Source organism: Brassica oleracea, chromosome C2, assembly GCF_000695525.1.
Source record: "Brassica oleracea var. oleracea cultivar TO1000 chromosome C2, BOL, whole genome shotgun sequence".
NCBI lineage: Eukaryota > Viridiplantae > Streptophyta > Magnoliopsida > Brassicales > Brassicaceae > Brassica > Brassica oleracea.
The window spans coordinates 27120051-27136517 of NC_027749.1; the positions used below are offsets into that span (position 1 = coordinate 27120051).

A 16467-nucleotide genomic window follows, 5' to 3' on the forward strand; every position below is an offset into this window, starting at 1 on the left:
ATTCTCTGTTTATTTTCCGAGTCTCTGCCGTGAAAACGCGGCCTATCTTACTCCGCTATGGCCACCTGCGGTCTTCCTCTTTGTCGCAATCCACCACAATCAATCTCCAAGCCACCGCGAACCACCTTCCAAGTCTCCATCCGTGTTCTGGTCCTCCGCCGTGCTCGGTCTTCACCGTGGCCTCAAGCTTCGCCGTCGTACCTTCCAATCCGGTCATGGTCTTCTTCCCGAAAACCTCCATTGGCGTGAGTCTTCAGTCTCGTCTTTGTCTTCCTTGTCGAGCTCTCCTCCGTGACAGTCTGAAACCACACGTCATTGTCAGCCCAGCCTTAGCCGTCGTCGGGTCGAAGTTCGCCGTGTCGTCAAGCTCCGGATCGGCTTGGAGGAGAAAGCTCGTGAGCTCCAATGGTGAGTTCTTGCTTATTTGCAAAACAGGTCTTCGAAGTCTTGATTATTCACGCATTCGCCCCAAACTTCTCAAGTGTGTACTTTAGATCCTAATGCACATAAATGGACAAATATATGCAATGTAGACACCTAAATGCAATTCAAAACACTAATATGAATAATAAATATATGTTAAAAAACTATTAAAATCATGAGATATCAACATGATATCATAGCTACTCAATGTTTATCCCTGCGATTTTCCATGCTTGAACGTGAAGAAAGGTGTGAGAATATATGCTCTTACATCGAAAGAGTTATGACCAATCCAATTATCACCATTTAGTTTTATGTTGAAAACTCATCTAGCTTACATAGTATCATAGCCAGTCCAAACACTATATGATCTAATGTTGGTCCATCGGTCTTTACCTGAACATTCCAAAATTGGCATTCAAAGAACCATCATCTAAAAAAACGTATTAAAAACAAAATCTTTCATATCGGATGTTGAAAGAGATCCTAAATAAAATATACAATAGATGGATCAATTCACTTATTACTAATATTTTTTACGTTGGAACTCCGTCTAATTTAACACAAGCCACTGTATAGATCTTAAAAATCTGTTTGACAATGCAGATTTCACACACAGACAAAAAAGACAGTGTTTTAGTAGACATTCACAAATGTTACCAAAATTTTCAAAAAAATACAACTATCTAAACATCCAATGTTCTATCATGTTTTCTTTTTTATATCCCAGCTGTAATATCGAACAAATTACAGCAAGACTATGTTCTAGCATCTTCATATTAGAAAATGAGTATCTTTGGGTGTGTAGAAGTGAACAGTTCAGAACTGAGATGGTGAATGTTATTACCGACATAAGATCTTTAACATGTCAGGTGAAGTCAGGCCAGTTGAACAAAGGATCAAACCAGTTACGTGCGCTGTGACGTTGTAATAAAAATGCGTACGATAGAATAAAATCTATAAAAAAAACTTAAAAATCTTCAGAATAACTGGATATTAGCTCATGTATTAAACCAATACAGTTAGAATTATTTACCTTTAATTACGAAGCTATATTTAGATAACCCATCAGCTATTAAGCAATCGTGTAGTGAATGAAGATCTGAAGAGAAAATGTTTATGATGATAATTATTATTTTATTTTTTTCCTCAAAAGGAATTAATTATATTGATTTAAGCAATTTGAAACTATGAGATTAGAGTGCATATAATACCAAAATACAACCATTAGGGGTCAAACACATACCACATATTTGCTCTATACAAACAGCCAAAAATCAACCAATAAAACCCCAGTAATCATCCATAAAGAGACATACATAGATGACTAGCTTTTCTCAAGAGATACATAAACTCCTAAATCTGAACTAAACTGAGATTAGATATATGTACAATTGACCATGTGATCACAATTAAACCGATTACCCATAAGTCATTTTACTAAAGACTAATAGGAAGAGCCAATTAGGAAAACAGAAAACCAAATTCCGAACCGCAACCTATTTAATACTTTTAGTTTAGTAATAGGATTTTTTGGCAGCTTAATTAGTTATGATTCTGTTTTAATTTTGGTCATAGCATAAGTTTACTTAGGTTAAACATTAGTGTCTAGAAAAAATTATTTGGACATTCCATTTGATATCCTACCTACAGTAATCTGATGGAAGGGACTTCAGTGACTTCAATCGAACACTAAATTTTTTTAATTGTATTTTCGGGCAGTTTAATTGGTTATGATTCTGTTTAAGTTTGGTCATAGCATAAGTTTAATTAGGTTAAACATCAGTGTCTAGAAAAGAGTATTTGGACATTCCATTGGATACCATACCTGCAGTTACAACAAATCTGATGGAAGGGACTTCAGTGTCTTCAATCTAACACTAAATTTTTTTTTTTGTAGTTTTTGTATAGTGCTGGGAAACAGGTCAAATCCGCCATGTTTGACCCTCACATCACATGTTAAGATTATTTTTTATTCAAAAATCCAATCTATATAATCCACAAAGAAAATAGTCGACTTTCCACCTGTCTCGCTGAAATTTACAAGTAACCTACATGATCCGCAAGTAATTTTAGTTTTAAATATAATTATTATTATTAATATTCAAAAGTAATATAAATTATATATTTATATGTTAAAATAATATAAAATTGTATTTTTATTTTTTAAGATTTTTTGTTTTGAAAAAACAAATCTGTATTCACAATTTTTTTGCGGATTAGCTGATATCCATAACTAAAATTAGACCGCCCCGCAAAAAATAAATTTAACCGGCATTTACAATTCAATTTTTTTTATCAGTCAATCTGCATCCTCCCTACGACGGGCCAAACGAGGCAAGACTGGCGGATATTGACTCAAATTCTCAACTCTTATCTTTGTATTAAAATAGGTCATGAGCATTTCACAGTTCACAACAAGAGTAATATGTACATGTATGATATTTCTCAAGCGAATGATGTATGTAATCTAATCTCAATACATCCATGACAAGTCTTGCCTAAAAGATACAGACGTTGCAGCACCATTAACACCTTTTCTTGAAACCTGAGGACAATCTTCAACAACAAGCAACTCCAGCTTGTGAGTCTTAGCAAGTGGTATCAGTCCATCGTCCGTGACTCCCAAACACTTAGATAGTTTCAACACAGTGAGGGAAGGAAACTGGCTCACCAAAACCAACCCCTCGTCGCTCACTTCCTGACAGTGTACAAGCTCCAAGATCTCTAGATTCTGAGCTGAACACAGAGCCTCCATGCCCACGTCGTTGAAAGAGCACACATGCTCAAGAGAAAGCTCTCGAATGGGGCATTTCTTGATCAGAGTGATTATCCCCTGAAGGGTGAAAGATAAGAGGGAAGGAAACTCACCGTCTGAGAACGAAACCTTGAATGATTCGAGCTTTGAGCAGTGTTGAGCTATGGCACTGAGACTTTCATCGGTTAATCTCATGGTCGCGTTGTTTAAGAGAGGCAGAGTGAAATCAGAAGGAACGCGTAGCGAGATGCTTCTGAGTTGTTTAGCTTCCTGGACCAATGCTATGATGTCCGAGTCGCTTACACCGATACACATATCCAGATGAAGTTTCTCCAGGCTAATGCATTTTCTCAGCACACAAGCGAGCCCTCTACCTGGAGCTATGACGCAGTTCACAAGGCTGACCTCCAAAAGATTCTCGCAGGGAACCAACTGTTTCCGCCGTCGCTCCACCGCTAACTGATCATAAACCTTCATGCTTCTGTAGTTTGCATCTACCTCAAACTTCAGAACTCGAAGCTTTCTCCAGCTAGTTCCCAGCTTCACTAAATCACCTTCCCCAACCCCTCTGCAGTTCTTGATACAGAGCTCTTCAAGAACCTCAAGCTTTCCGAAATACTCCAACCACTCAACGCTCGCCACGTTTAAGCATCGAATGAGATGCAATATCTTGAGTTTCTTGCACCCTACAGCTACCGACAACACGCCACAACCAGTGATTCTTGGAGCGAAGTTCAACTTCAAGGAAGAAAGCTTTGTACAGGAAGACAAATGACGAATGCCAACGTCGGTGATGAAAGTGCAGTAGCTAAGAGTGAGATCAGAGAGCGAATGGCAGTTGGTGGAGAGGAGAAGAAGGCCTTGATCGTCAAGTTGTTTGCCAAGTTTTGACATCCAACCAGAGTATACGATCTCTACTTTGGAGAGATTTGGAAACCTCTTGCAGAGAGAAAGCAAGGCATCGGGTGCAGGAACTAAACCGCAGCCAATCCGGAGAGACCGTCTTTGCTCGTTGTCTAGAGAGTAGAAACGCTTGCAAGAGACTGAAAGAGAGTTTCTGTCATCGGTTTTGTGAAGGTTCTTGAAGATGTCCCAAACTAAATGGTCTGGCAACTTTTCCATTGTCTCTTTTTGATCTATCTGTGAGAAGAAAAAAAGCATAGAGAAACTTGTGAAGTGAAACATTTCAGCTGATAATTATATTCTTATAACAGATAGATATTGCACAAATGAAGTTATCATTTGAACAATAATAAGAAGACAGCGCCTCAAGGGAACACAGAGACTAATATGCTGACCTCGCCTCGCCCACATAAGAATATACTCAAAAGTTACTGATTTAACACAGATGAAACTTTCCAAGAAACAAAAATAAGCGTTGACCTCTATCTAAGCGTGATCTCAAAGGGAAATATCTTATAAGATGGAAGTTGAAAATACTAGCAAAACGCATAAAGATATTATGCTGAAACTAGACTTGCTATTGAAAACAAACAAAGAAAGGAAAAAATGATCTAACCAGAAACAACGTTGAAGAAGGCAAGTGCGAACCTGAAAGAGACGGTTTATCCACCAACGGAACTCCTTTTTTATATTCCCACTACAGGTCGGTCGGTTGGATAAGGACTACCTCCTACTATTTTAAAGATTATAAAAAAATAGTTTGCCTTTTAGTAAAATATATTTTCAGATGCTTATGTTTTCAAGCTCTGATTTACTTCGTCAATCAAATACAATATTTCATATTTGATTGTTACTATTGTTAACGTTTGTATTATTTATAAGGATACAGTAGTTTCAACTTCCAACAATATAGTAGAGGCTGACACAAGAATAATGCCACCGTTCCTCTCAGATCTTTTCATTAGCACACATAACACGAATAGCTAGATTGCTTCAACATCTAAGTCTCTACTACTAGCAGCTTAGGCAGGTCTTCAACCCTTTCTTCTGTTACTCTTGTTTTTACTCGCATTTTTAACTTTCTCAGACCCAGAGGAAGTGGTAGTACTATCGGCTGATATGGGCAACACAGTACCGTCCTTGACCTCCTCCTTTAACTCTGATCCTTCACTCTCACCACCATCCATTTGGGCCATTAGCTTTCCAAGCTGTTAGTCTCAATTAAACACGTTTAGTAACTGTCTTTTAATGACACAGTAGGTTGTATTGTCTATACTATACATGTTTCTTTACCTGTTCCTCCAAGCGCTCAATCTTTTCATCCTTCACCTGAACCGCCTTCTTCTCCCTAAAAGTCCAAGCTTAGTTTCATCCATGACGAATAAACAATTGAAATCCTTAGTTCCTAATGCACACCACATGAAACATACCTTTCTTCCATTTCTGTAATCTTGGTGCTCCATACGTCCTTATTTTTCATCAGGTTTTCGTTCAACTACATATGAACGAGAACAAAAATAAGTCACTCCTCTACTGAAAAAAAAAACAATATGCAAGAAAAACCTATATATGTATACTCACATCTTCAAGAAATTGCTTCTCTTTGAAACATCCGTCACGCCTGGCTTGCAGCTTCTGCAGTCTCTGGCTTATTGCCTTGTTCGCAGCTTCTGAGACTTTCTGTTCCGTTTCCTCTTTGACGTTTTGTAGCAATTTTTCAAAATACTAACGGGAGACAAACAAGGAAACAAACAAAAAAAGAAGTCTTAATATCTTTGCTAGACATTATTAAACACTTCAAATTGTAAGTCAGATAATTCAAAATTAGTAGTAACGGCGACATGAAATGTATGCGTGCTTACTTGTTTTTGGTTCTCTAGTTGTGCCTGGAGGAGTTCGTTGTACTCACTGATGATCTGCGGTTTGGAGATGAAAAAAACGAGTCAGCAATAAATTAACTTGAGAGTTCTAAAGGTGAACACGAGCATTGTGAAAACATGAAACAAAAACAATACCATATCCACTTTGCTGTTCAAGAGAGCATCAGTCATTCCACTGTCAGAATATTCACAGCTTCCACAACCATCCTTGCTCAAACTACCGTGAGAATTCAATTCTACTAGCTTGCCATCAGTTTTGGATTGAATAAGCCGGTGAACATAATTGTCACCAGCATAATCCCAAACACGCTGTGTTTCAAGCTCAAGTGAATAGCAATGATCCGTCTCCTCCCAGTGCGTTCTGGCATGTGCTCCCTTGTACCTACAATAAGTATTTAACAACGAGAAATGGTTCTCAAGAACAAGAATATAATTAGTTGACACTGGGCTCCATGCTAATTGCAGAAAATGCAATCCATACCTTCCGCAGCCAACAACCCCACAGATAACACACATCCAGAGATTCTCCGTTGTTTGGCAAACACAACATACTGAATTTTCAGGCTGCTGCTGGCAATATCGACAAACCTGAAAACAAAAAACAACACCACATCAGGATACATAAGGAAAATTGACAGAGGATCCGAAAATTGGCATGAAAATGAAAAAAAGAACCGTACTGGGCAAGAAGAATCTGGCCAATTAGAAATACATGAACAATGGAAGGAATGATTGCACATAGTTGTTAGAATACCACCAGTGTCTTGGTCCAATCTCTCTGAAACATGAACATATATCACAAAAGGTTCAGAATATAACGAAACCAAACGTATTCAACATATGACACTGACTACACTGTCAATATTTATACCATCACCAAAGTTTGCACTTCGTAGGGCTAGATTAAGCCATATCAAACTTAATAACTCCGGTTAAAACCTTACCAAGACAAACTGGGCAAGTAGGTTGCTCAACTGGGCCAGCAGAAGAAGGCTGAGTATGGTCAATAGATCCACTATAACCGGTAAACTGAACATCTAGAGTAAAAAGCAGTCGACACACCTCTTCCTGCAAAAAAATTGGCAACAGCAAATCAATCACAAAGACAAGATGTAATTATAGATCAGCCTTAGGGCGTCTCAAAACAAAACCATACCTCAAGAGAATTGAATCGTTTCCCTCTAAAATGCTGGTAGTATGTATCGGCAGACTCTTGACTATCAAACCTTATCAAAATGTTATATCTATTTTCAATCCCATCATTCCTGTAAAGATGAAAAGCAAGTAAACAAACTAACTTTTTTTATCTCCTCATCCAAAGCAAACATTTCAGAACCAAATACAGTACTTGGTGATAAGATTGAAAATCACAATCTAGCAAAAGAAGAGATTGATCTTCTTACCTCACAGTTCGCATTTCAAGTATGTGCTGGATGAAGGAGCCGCAGAACTGGCAAAAATCTGCGTACGTCATATGGTTCGGCACACCAAGAACGCAAACAAGAGGGTTCCTCCCAATCTAAACGACAATAACATCATTCCAGATTCAAATCGGAGATAAATCGATGCAATCATACGAAAGAATGAAGAAATCTTACAGGGAGAATCGAAGAGGAAGAAGAAGACGACGGCGAAACGGCATCGTCGGGAAATAGATGCATGACGCCGCGAGTCTCTCCGATCCTAGGGTTTCCAGAGGAAAAATGAACTGTCTGAGTCATATCGGAGAGCAACGATTCGCCGGGAACACTTGCCAGCGGTGGAACGACCGAATCCTCCCCGGCGATTAAGGTTGAAGTTGAGGGCATCATCACGCGAGACTACTACAACACTTGCCGCCTAAGAAAAGAGACGAGTTTCCTTTATTTACTACGGCGATCTCTCGCTCGCAAGCCTTAATATATTTATTTTCCAGTGAAACTCTGACACGTCATCATCAACTCCAACCAGGATATATTTTGTTTTTCGCCTCAACTCCACCAGGATGTTTATTTTACAGAAAAGCACGTCGAAAGTTTCAATGTGATCAAATACGTCCAATAACATTAACATCACACACATTGTGGCTGATGAAACTGAGACTCTCACTTATTGTTGGAAAATGATAAAAAAAAAGGTTCTCTTCGAAGTTATACAGATGATTAAACAGAAGCTTGAACGTGGGAATCCACTGACTTCAGAACTTCCTCTCCCATCTCCTTGCAGCCCACAAGTTTCTGATTCCAAAAAGACGAACAACATAAGTATTGATTACAACAGCCTGCTTGTAAGCTTTACAAACACCAACTCTGATGAATGTTCAAAACAAAAGGAAACATTTTGATAAAGATTAGTTCGAGAAAATTACAGTTCCTGCGGAGTAGATGTCTCCTGTTCTGAATCCTTTGTTCAGAGCACCCAACACAGCGTCTTCGATTCTCTTAGCTGCCTTCTCCTCTCCGAGTCCGTATTTCAGAAGCATTGCAGCGCTGAGGATGGTTGCCAACGGGTTTGCTTTATCCTGACAAATTCAAAGAATCTGCATAAATTTAGCTCTTCATTTTTGGCATATATAGAAGTAGTTCTGATACTGGGGAAGAACAGAAATAGAGTTAGGAGGACCTGTCCAGCAATATCAGGTGCAGAACCATGTATAGGTTCAAAGAGTCCAGGTCCCTGTAATAAGTAGAGCAGAGTTTTTTGTTGTTCAGAAGTGATCATACTGATGCACGCTCAAAGATGAGAGATTATTTCATATCATACCGAATCACTGAGACTAGCAGAGGGAAGCATGCCGATGCTTCCTGTGATCATCGACGCTTCATCGGATAATATATCACCAAAAATGTTGTTTGTAACAATGGTGTCAAACTGCAATTAAGAAAAGACCAAACCACTTTAAGAATTTAGAACATCAAGGCGCTATCAAATGCTGACTAGTTTGGCAAATATAAGTACCTGTTTGGGGTCACGAACAAGCTGCATGGCAGCATTGTCAACATACATATGTGACAGCTCAACATCAGGATATTCAGCGGCTAGTGCTGTTACTCGTCTCCTCCATAAAATCGAGGCCTGCATAAGAAAAAATTGCATTAAATTGTGTGTTTACTGTGTCACATAACAAATATGAGCAATGAATATGTAAAGATAAAGCATACATCCAAGACATTAGCTTTGTCAACAGAACACAGCTTGCCACGCCGTTTCCGAGCAGTCTCGAAGGCAACACGAGCAATTCTATCAATCTGAGGAACATAATAAACGCTTTATTACATCTGTCCCAGGTACTTAACAAGAGAGGAGGTTTTGAATACCAAATCAGTCCGCAAAAAACTGCATCAAGGTTTTCGAATAGAGTACCTCGTGAGCAGCATAGACCTCGGTATTATACCCAACTTCCTCACCATTTTCATTAGTCTTGATGCCCCTTGGCACTCCAAAGTAAATACCTGTTCATCACACACTGTAAAGATATTGCACCACTAGTGAACGAGAAAGACAAGAAATTTAATATCAGTCTCAATCAAGTTACCTCCTGTAAGCTCCCTAACAACCATCAGATCAACACCTTCTGCAACCTCTCTCTTCAAGGTCGAAGCATCCACTAACTGAAAGATAACTTGAGTTTCACACAGGAAACGAAACTACAAGCTACCGAGAACTCCTGAGACTAAGAAGAAGAAGAAGGTTACCTGTGGAAGAACTGTAGCAGGTCTCAGATTAGCAAAGACTTTAAGACCAGCCCGAAGTTGAAGTAACCCAGTCTCAGGCTTCAAATGTTTTTCATTCTTATCCCATTTGTACCTGAAACCACGCCAACACTGTAAGCACAGAACCAACAAAAGAGTAGAGAGCCAACGTGCATACCCTCCAATGGCTCCAAGAAGCACAGCATCTGATTCTTTAGCAGCCGAGACGGTCTCCTCAGGCAAAGGCACTCCGACCAAATCCAAAGCCGCTCCTCCTACAGGCATTTCCTGGAAGCTAAACTCCAGACCTGATAAACATCACAGACTCAATCGTCTAAAACATTATCCAAATAAACCCGACCCACGATTCTATATCTAATCCCCATGAAACCCCCCAATGAGAGAAACCTTCCAAGGAACCAGCTTGCTGAAGCACATTTTTAGCGATGGAGATGACCTCCGGACCGATTCCATCGCCGGGAAGGAGAGTGATATTGTATCTCTTTTTCCCGGGGGAAGCAGCGGCGCATCTCACTCTAAAGGGTGCTGGAGAAGATTGTTTGGTGAGAGCTCTCAACGTAGCCGGAAACTTAACCGGTCGGATGTTAGTCTGCAGAGCCGCCGCCATTTCAGGATTGCCTTTGTTTCGGATGCTGAGACTTGAGACTTTTGTAGGTCTTTGCATTTATGGGTCCTTTCTGTAAGTTATTTAATTTTCATTATCGGTCCCCCAACTTCTTAACTATTGATGGAACTGCTTACATTGTTAATGAATAACATTTACATCCACCAACTCTTGAGTTTATAGTTGTTTGAACGATTAAGCAGATACAAACAAACATCGAATTTTATTTGCAGCTAAACCAAACTTCCGTTTGAAACAGAGACTCTTGCATCAAGGGATCTCAGTATCTCCTCTCCCATTCTCTTGCAACCTACCAATGTCTGTCCAAGAAACCAAGTTGCCTTATTATCTTCAATTTTGGTTAGAAAAAGAAAGAAAAAAGAAAGGATAACTTACAGTTCCAGGAGTGTGAATGTCACGAGTTCTGAATCCGCGGTCCAAGACATCTGAAACTGCCTTCTCGATCCTCTGTGCAGCGTTTTCCTCTTTCAGTCCGTACCTGAAAAGCATTGCAGCTGATAGCAAAGCTGCCAAGGGGTTCACTGTGTCCTGCAATCCGCAGTGTGTTGAAAATGTTTATATACACAGGAGTGGTTTTCATATTCAGCATCATATATATTATATATACGTATATGAAGATTGTGAGGCAACCTTTCCGTAGTGTTTAGGCGCAGATCCATGCACGGGTTCGAAGATTCCAGGTTCCTGTAACCGATCAGCTTATGAGAAATCCAATATTCTTTTATCAAGAAAAAAACAGGATTTGAATCATACTGAATCACCAAGGGCAGCAGATGGAAGCAATCCTACACTTCCAGGGATCATGGCGGCGAGATCAGAGAGGATATCACCAAACATGACTCCAGTCAAAATGGTATCGAACTGAAAACATCACAAGATTGAACGCAATTTTTTAAGAATCATTGTAGTCAAGAGACGATATCTCCGAACATAAAAAGTGTTGCTAAAAGAACACCTGTCTTGGGTACCGAACAAGATCCATCGCAGCGGTGTCAATAAGTAAATGACTCACTTCAACCTCGGGATACTCTAAGGCCATTGCTGTGACTCTTTTCCTCCACAGCATTGATCCCTGCCTTAGAGAAGGTTTAAGAGGAAGCATGAATTATGAATCTATCTCATTGTTTTTATTATTCAGCTGGTAGAAGCTTTATGCAAATAACAAGAGTTTTACCTCAAGGATAGTAGCCTTGTCAACAGAGCAAAGTTTACTGCGCCGTTGCTTGGCAATATCAAACGCAACACGAGCAATGTGATCAACCTTAAGCAGAACCAGAATGATATTTATTGACCAGCTCCTCAGTTAACAAGACAACATGTAAACTTTTTGCAACAAGACAAAAAAAAAATCAACAAAAACAGTATACCTCACTTGCAGAGTAGGACTCAGTGCAAAAGCCAACTTCGTCACCTTGTTCATTAGTGGTAAACCCCCGAGGGTGCGCATTGTAAATACCTATTTTCAGCAAAGAAAGACACCATCTTTCGTAAGGAAAAGCAAATCTCTGTCTCTATGTGAAGAACAATGGTGACTGACCTCCAGTAAGCTCCCGGATGATCATAATGTCAACCCCTTCAGCTGTGTCTTTTCTCAGATAGGTCGAATCAACCAGCTGAGACACGTCCCAAAGTTCAAAGAAGATCAAATTACCGACAGTGATGAACAATGATGCGTCTGTGAGATACCTGAGGGAAAACAGTGATGGGCCTTAAATTGGAAAACACCCGCACGAAGCTGCAACAGCGCCGTTATAGGCTTCAAATGCTTCGGACTGTTATCCCATTTCGGCCTTCAATCCCAATAAAAAAAAACATAACTATTACTGTTTAAAAAAAAAAAAAAAAAAACAAATCAACTATGATGAGCACGTGCCATCCAACAGCCCCGAGAAGAACAGCATCCGACTGCTTTGCCTTTCTCAATGTTTCCTCCGGTAGTGGAACTCCGACGAGTTCCAAAGCAACACCTCCTATGAGCAACTCCTCGAACCTCAAATCTAGCCCTGATACATGTATTGATGATGCAAAGAGACATCAAAGTTTGAATCTTTCCTCTTTGCAGTTCGAAAGTCAAGCAATTTTGGCGTCATGAGAGAGAGAAGGAACCTTCGAGCGATCCAGCTAGACGAAGAGCGTCCACGGCGACGGGGACGACTTCTTTGCCGACGCCATCGCCGGGAAGCACCGCTATGGTGTACCGTTTATTCGGTGTGTTGGCGGCGCATCTGATCACAGAAGCTCTCCTAAAGGTCTGTTTGGTAGCGGAGATAAACGCAACCGGAAGCTGTGTAGTGATGACGTGTAATCCTAGAGCTCCCGCCATTTAGTTCGGACTAGAGAAAGCTTTTAGATTATGAATGAATGGAAGAGTCAAAGAAACGCAGATCATCTGCTTATGTAGGAGAATTGCATTTGAAATGCCATTCACCCTTCAGTTCAGATTTTTTTTTTTTTCTACAAAAGAAAAACCAGATTTGCCACATGCAGTAATATCCGTTTACACATTTGGTGATTGATATTCACCCTTTTTTTTTCTTTTATGACTAATAAATAATTTTGCTACAAATTATTAATATATTTAATATCCTATAAATAACACCATTTTCATTATATTTTCTTACAACTTTTACACTATTTTACCAAAAAAATTTTACATTACAAAAAAATCTCATTTTCTTTTTATCTCTCTATTTTATTTTTGTCATATAAATTACATTTATCTAAATTATTTATATGATGTCTGTGTTTTTAACTATTTATGTAAATAAATAGTATTGTAGTTTATAGGGTAATTCTCTCAGATAGTCATTTTTTTTATTTTTGTCATAAAATAGCCCCAAAAAATGAACAAAATAGTTTTTTTTATTTTGAAATTTTTAATATTTTTTTTATCTTTTAAAATTTGAAACTCTATCCCCAAAACTCCACTCCTTAACTCTAAACTCTAAATCTAGATTAATTAACCCTAAGGTAAAAATGTACTTTACTTTTTAATAAAACTTTTTTTGGTCATTCTTTTCATTGAATACTATTTTTGTGACAAAAACTTAAAAAAAAATTATCCTAGAAAATTTCTCTAGTTAATATATATATATTAATGGAAGATAGATGTATTTGGTTAATTACTAATGTTTTCATATTTTGATTTTAAAATTACCGTAATATGATTTCAGTGCAATATTTATTGTTATTTGTGAAAAGTATTTATATTTATATACATTATATTTTGGTTTTTGTTGTAATTTTTATTATTTGAATATCTTCATTTATATCTTAAACTAGTTTTCGGTCCCGTACTACGTACAGGAAAAAAATCTTTATTTTTATAAATTTAACATATAATATGAACACATATTAATATTACACTTTGGGTTTAAAGTATACTAACAGTACATATGTTGTCTCTACTATTCTTGGGTGTTAAGAGTACAAAAGTGTTAATGTGTATATGCATAATAAAACCATAAAATATGTATAATATATATCGAGAAAATCATAACAATTTACAAGGGTAATAAACTAAAATACTTTTATTTACAATATTACCTCAATATCGTCCCAACAACAGCACCAATATGTTTCGTCAAAAAAAAAACAACACCAATATGTCATCTTCACGTTCTTTGATTGCAACATGAGCTGTCTTTTTTTGTCTTGTATAAATCTATGATAAACAAAAAAACTCAATAACAATAAAACAACTGAAATAAAAAGTGGTAAATATTTATATTAGTATGCATGGTCTGATTTCTTAAATCTATTTGTCCAACCTTGTTGTCCCTTCGTATTCCTATGATTAACCCATAAAACAATTTCAAGCTGGATCATACAAAAAGAATAAAATAGTATTAATTTTAGAATAAGAGAAAAAAGAATTTGATACATTTTCCAGTAGTTAAGAATTAAGGAGATGATATACGTACCATATAGTGGGACCTGATTGCATCAAAATCAGATGAGTGAACATGATCAGTGGAAATAACAAATTGAGTCTGATCATTCGGGTAAAAACAGTAACCTCTTCGTTTGATCCAAGCTACGTTACTGCCACTATATTCCACAAGAGGTATGCTATCAACCCTGCAAAGTTCATTAGTTTATTCTGTTAACATTTGACTGGTCTCTTCACAGATCCAATATTTGTTGCAGAGGTATAAATAAACCTAAATTACTTATTTCTCATACTTGTCTACAGGAAACTGAATTAATTATAAGACTGAACAATACAAATGTTTATTTTATATTTTTTACTCTGCTTTTGCTAAAAAAAAATCTCATATGAACTCATTACACACCACCACCATTAATACCTGCAAATTATGCATACCTGCAACAAATTTTTAAAGCTCTCTGAATCTCTTCAAAATCACCTTACCAGTATCAATCTCTTCTCGACTTGATTTTAAATTCGACCACCACAATCCATATCATTCTAAGAACTTGTTGGCGATGAACTTAGGAGGGATGAAATTTTAGATTTGGTGCAGAAAAAAGAAAGTAAATATGAAGGCACTGGTCGAGATCAAACTGAAATTTAGGAGATATGAAAGGATCCGTTGTCTTGCTCATTTGATAATGGAGAAGATAGAGAAAAAATGAAAAACTAAAGGAAAAAAGAGAGAGTAAATTTGTAGATGAAAAACTAATATAAGAAAGAAAACTGTTTAAGATCATGGTCAGTTAACCTAGAACGTGGATGAAATATTATGAGAATAATAAATGAAGTTAAAAAAAAAAAAAAGATGTCGCTGAAATATTGGGGTAAATTTTTCTTGAATAATTTTTTTTAAAACTTATTTTCCATGTGTCATAATCTTATTGGTGAAGTAACTTGTGATTTAGTATATAAAAGATTGCAAGTTATTTGGCCAACAAAATTCTAACACATGGCACTGGTTTTTAAAAATTAAAATAAAAAGTAATCGATTGTTTTTTTTTTCATCCCCTATTTTTCAGCAATTAAAACTACCTAAATTCCTATTTTTTTCTCAGAATTTTGATCCCACTTTTCGATCTGTTTTTCCATTATCAAACTGCTTTCTTCTCCATATAATGCTATCGTCTTCGAGCTCACCATATTACTCTTCATTTTCTCTATGTCATCATTGTTTCAAATTTTAGATTATCAATATAGTAAAGAACTCAAAAAAATTAATGCATTTCCTTTGTGTCCTTATTCTTACAGTTTCAAACTGAAAATAGCACTTGAGTATACTCTAGTAGTCTGGTGTCCAAGTTTATAAAAGAACTGGAAACAATTTTTTTTTTGTCTGGTTAATTATGCTATTACAAATTATGAGAAATATTACATAGATGATATTACAGCCGACAATTCTACCTGCTTTTTGAGGATTCACGCCAGACTGCATCACCCTGAGTAGTCCTATGAGATACATTCCTGACGGTATTCCTTGCGCCATGCTGAAGATCTCTTGTAAACATTTTCCCTAATTTTTTTGCATAATTCGTTTTCTCCGGGAATTGAAACCCAGACCTCTTCCTGTAGAAATTGCGTTGTCTGGGGTTCGAACCCCAGACCTGGGTGTAGAAGCCTTTAAACCTTGACCACTAGGCCACGGTGCTTCCACAACTGGAAACAAATTTTATCGGCAAAGAATGTAACAAAATATATGTACTTCTTTTCTCTATATTGTTTTTGTTATAAACCATTTAGTGATCGACTCATTTATCAGCCCGTGTACCAAGACGGGCCAAGCCCATCCGCAGGATCATACTGGCGCCTATCTACTCTTGTGTTTATCTACATTATAGTTGGTGTTTATCTTACGTATTGCTAGTCAATATCTAGTTAAGGATAAGTACGATCTCATGTCGATCCAGTACTTAGACCGTCATTACCATATGTATATAAAGACCAGTTGGTCGACCTAATAATACACACAAGTTCTCCTCTTCATTCACAACACGTTATCAGCACGACCTTGTCTCTAAACCCTTCCAAAAATCCACCACCCATAAATCAGAAACCAAACGATCTCTTGCTATTTTCCGGCGATTCCTAAAGCTCTTCCAGTCGCCTCCTTTTCTCTCTGTCAGCAACCAGCAGCAGCTCTCTCTCCTCACAGACCGTTCAACTCATCACAAAAGGTTCAGGTATCTTCAGAAAACTCAAAACAAAACCAAAAAGGATTTAAACCCTCAGCCGCATACATACAGCTACATCTA

At 37.6% G+C, this 16467-nt stretch overlaps 3 protein-coding genes, 1 long non-coding RNA gene and 1 pseudogene across 7 annotated transcripts; all 5 read right to left on the minus strand.

Moving 5' to 3' along the window:
- Positions 1–2786: 2786 nt before the first annotated feature.
- LOC106326969 (F-box/LRR-repeat protein 14) lies at positions 2787–5191 on the minus strand. 3 transcript variants are annotated; one of them, XM_013764948.1, is made up of 3 exons: positions 4972–5191; positions 4701–4781; positions 2787–4321 (listed from the first exon to the last, which is right to left on the minus strand). In XM_013764948.1, exons 1-3 carry the CDS (start codon positions 5044–5046, stop codon positions 2900–2902), a joined length of 1578 nt encoding a protein of 525 aa, XP_013620402.1. In that variant the 5' UTR covers positions 5047–5191; the 3' UTR covers positions 2787–2899. The 3 variants fall into 3 exon arrangements, with proteins under 3 accessions (XP_013620402.1, XP_013620403.1, XP_013620404.1); XM_013764949.1 differs by having other exon boundaries at positions 4733–4781; positions 4972–5104; XM_013764950.1 differs by lacking the exons at positions 4701–4781; positions 4972–5191 and adding an exon at positions 4480–4694.
- Positions 4939–7822, minus strand: LOC106326970 (BRCA1-associated protein). Its single transcript, XM_013764951.1, has 12 exons — positions 7563–7822; positions 7368–7483; positions 7121–7229; positions 6909–7032; positions 6645–6742; positions 6446–6552; positions 6100–6346; positions 5947–6000; positions 5666–5809; positions 5515–5579; positions 5378–5432; positions 4939–5292 (listed from the first exon to the last, which is right to left on the minus strand). The coding sequence occupies exons 1-12, from the start codon at positions 7773–7775 to the stop codon at positions 5119–5121; spliced, it is 1506 nt and encodes a 501-aa protein (XP_013620405.1). The 5' UTR covers positions 7776–7822; the 3' UTR covers positions 4939–5118.
- A 103-nt stretch (positions 7823–7925) lies between these two features.
- Positions 7926–10300, minus strand: LOC106326972 (3-isopropylmalate dehydrogenase, chloroplastic). The gene is made up of 11 exons (XM_013764952.1): positions 10044–10300; positions 9814–9943; positions 9639–9750; positions 9479–9554; positions 9307–9395; positions 9105–9191; positions 8902–9018; positions 8707–8814; positions 8566–8619; positions 8312–8464; positions 7926–8180 (listed from the first exon to the last, which is right to left on the minus strand). The coding sequence occupies exons 1-11, from the start codon at positions 10261–10263 to the stop codon at positions 8106–8108; spliced, it is 1221 nt and encodes a 406-aa protein (XP_013620406.1). The 5' UTR covers positions 10264–10300; the 3' UTR covers positions 7926–8105.
- Positions 10301–10335: 35 nt separating this feature from the next.
- LOC106326973 lies at positions 10336–12721 on the minus strand (annotated as a pseudogene).
- Positions 12722–14022: 1301 nt separating this feature from the next.
- LOC106326571 lies at positions 14023–14870 on the minus strand. Of its 2 annotated transcripts, XR_001267273.1 has the most exons (4): positions 14609–14870; positions 14300–14361; positions 14205–14217; positions 14023–14100 (listed from the first exon to the last, which is right to left on the minus strand). It is a non-coding gene; the product is annotated as an uncharacterized LOC106326571 (long non-coding RNA). The 2 variants fall into 2 exon arrangements; XR_001267272.1 differs by having other exon boundaries at positions 14205–14361.
- Between the last annotated feature and the right edge of the window lie 1597 nt (positions 14871–16467).

Coding starts and splice junctions, on each gene's coding strand:
- LOC106326969 (XM_013764948.1), bottom strand. CDS start 5,046: ATGAAAAGATCTGAGAGGAACGGTGGCATTATTCTTGTGTCAGCCTCT. Junction 4,782..4,971: donor TGTTGGAAGTTGAAACTACT/GTATCCTTATAA, acceptor ACCGACCTGTAG/TGGGAATATAAAAAAGGAGT. Junction 4,322..4,700: donor CTTCTTCAACGTTGTTTCTG/GTTAGATCATTT, acceptor TTCTTCTCACAG/ATAGATCAAAAAGAGACAAT.
- LOC106326970 (XM_013764951.1), bottom strand. CDS start 7,775: ATGATGCCCTCAACTTCAACCTTAATCGCCGGGGAGGATTCGGTCGTT. Junction 7,033..7,120: donor AACGATTCAATTCTCTTGAG/GTATGGTTTTGT, acceptor ATTTTTTTGCAG/GAAGAGGTGTGTCGACTGCT. Junction 5,810..5,946: donor AACTAGAGAACCAAAAACAA/GTAAGCACGCAT, acceptor GTCTCCCGTTAG/TATTTTGAAAAATTGCTACA.
- LOC106326972 (XM_013764952.1), bottom strand. CDS start 10,263: ATGGCGGCGGCTCTGCAGACTAACATCCGACCGGTTAAGTTTCCGGCT. Junction 9,396..9,478: donor TGTTAGGGAGCTTACAGGAG/GTAACTTGATTG, acceptor TGTGATGAACAG/GTATTTACTTTGGAGTGCCA. Junction 9,192..9,306: donor AGGTCTATGCTGCTCACGAG/GTACTCTATTCG, acceptor TATGTTCCTCAG/ATTGATAGAATTGCTCGTGT.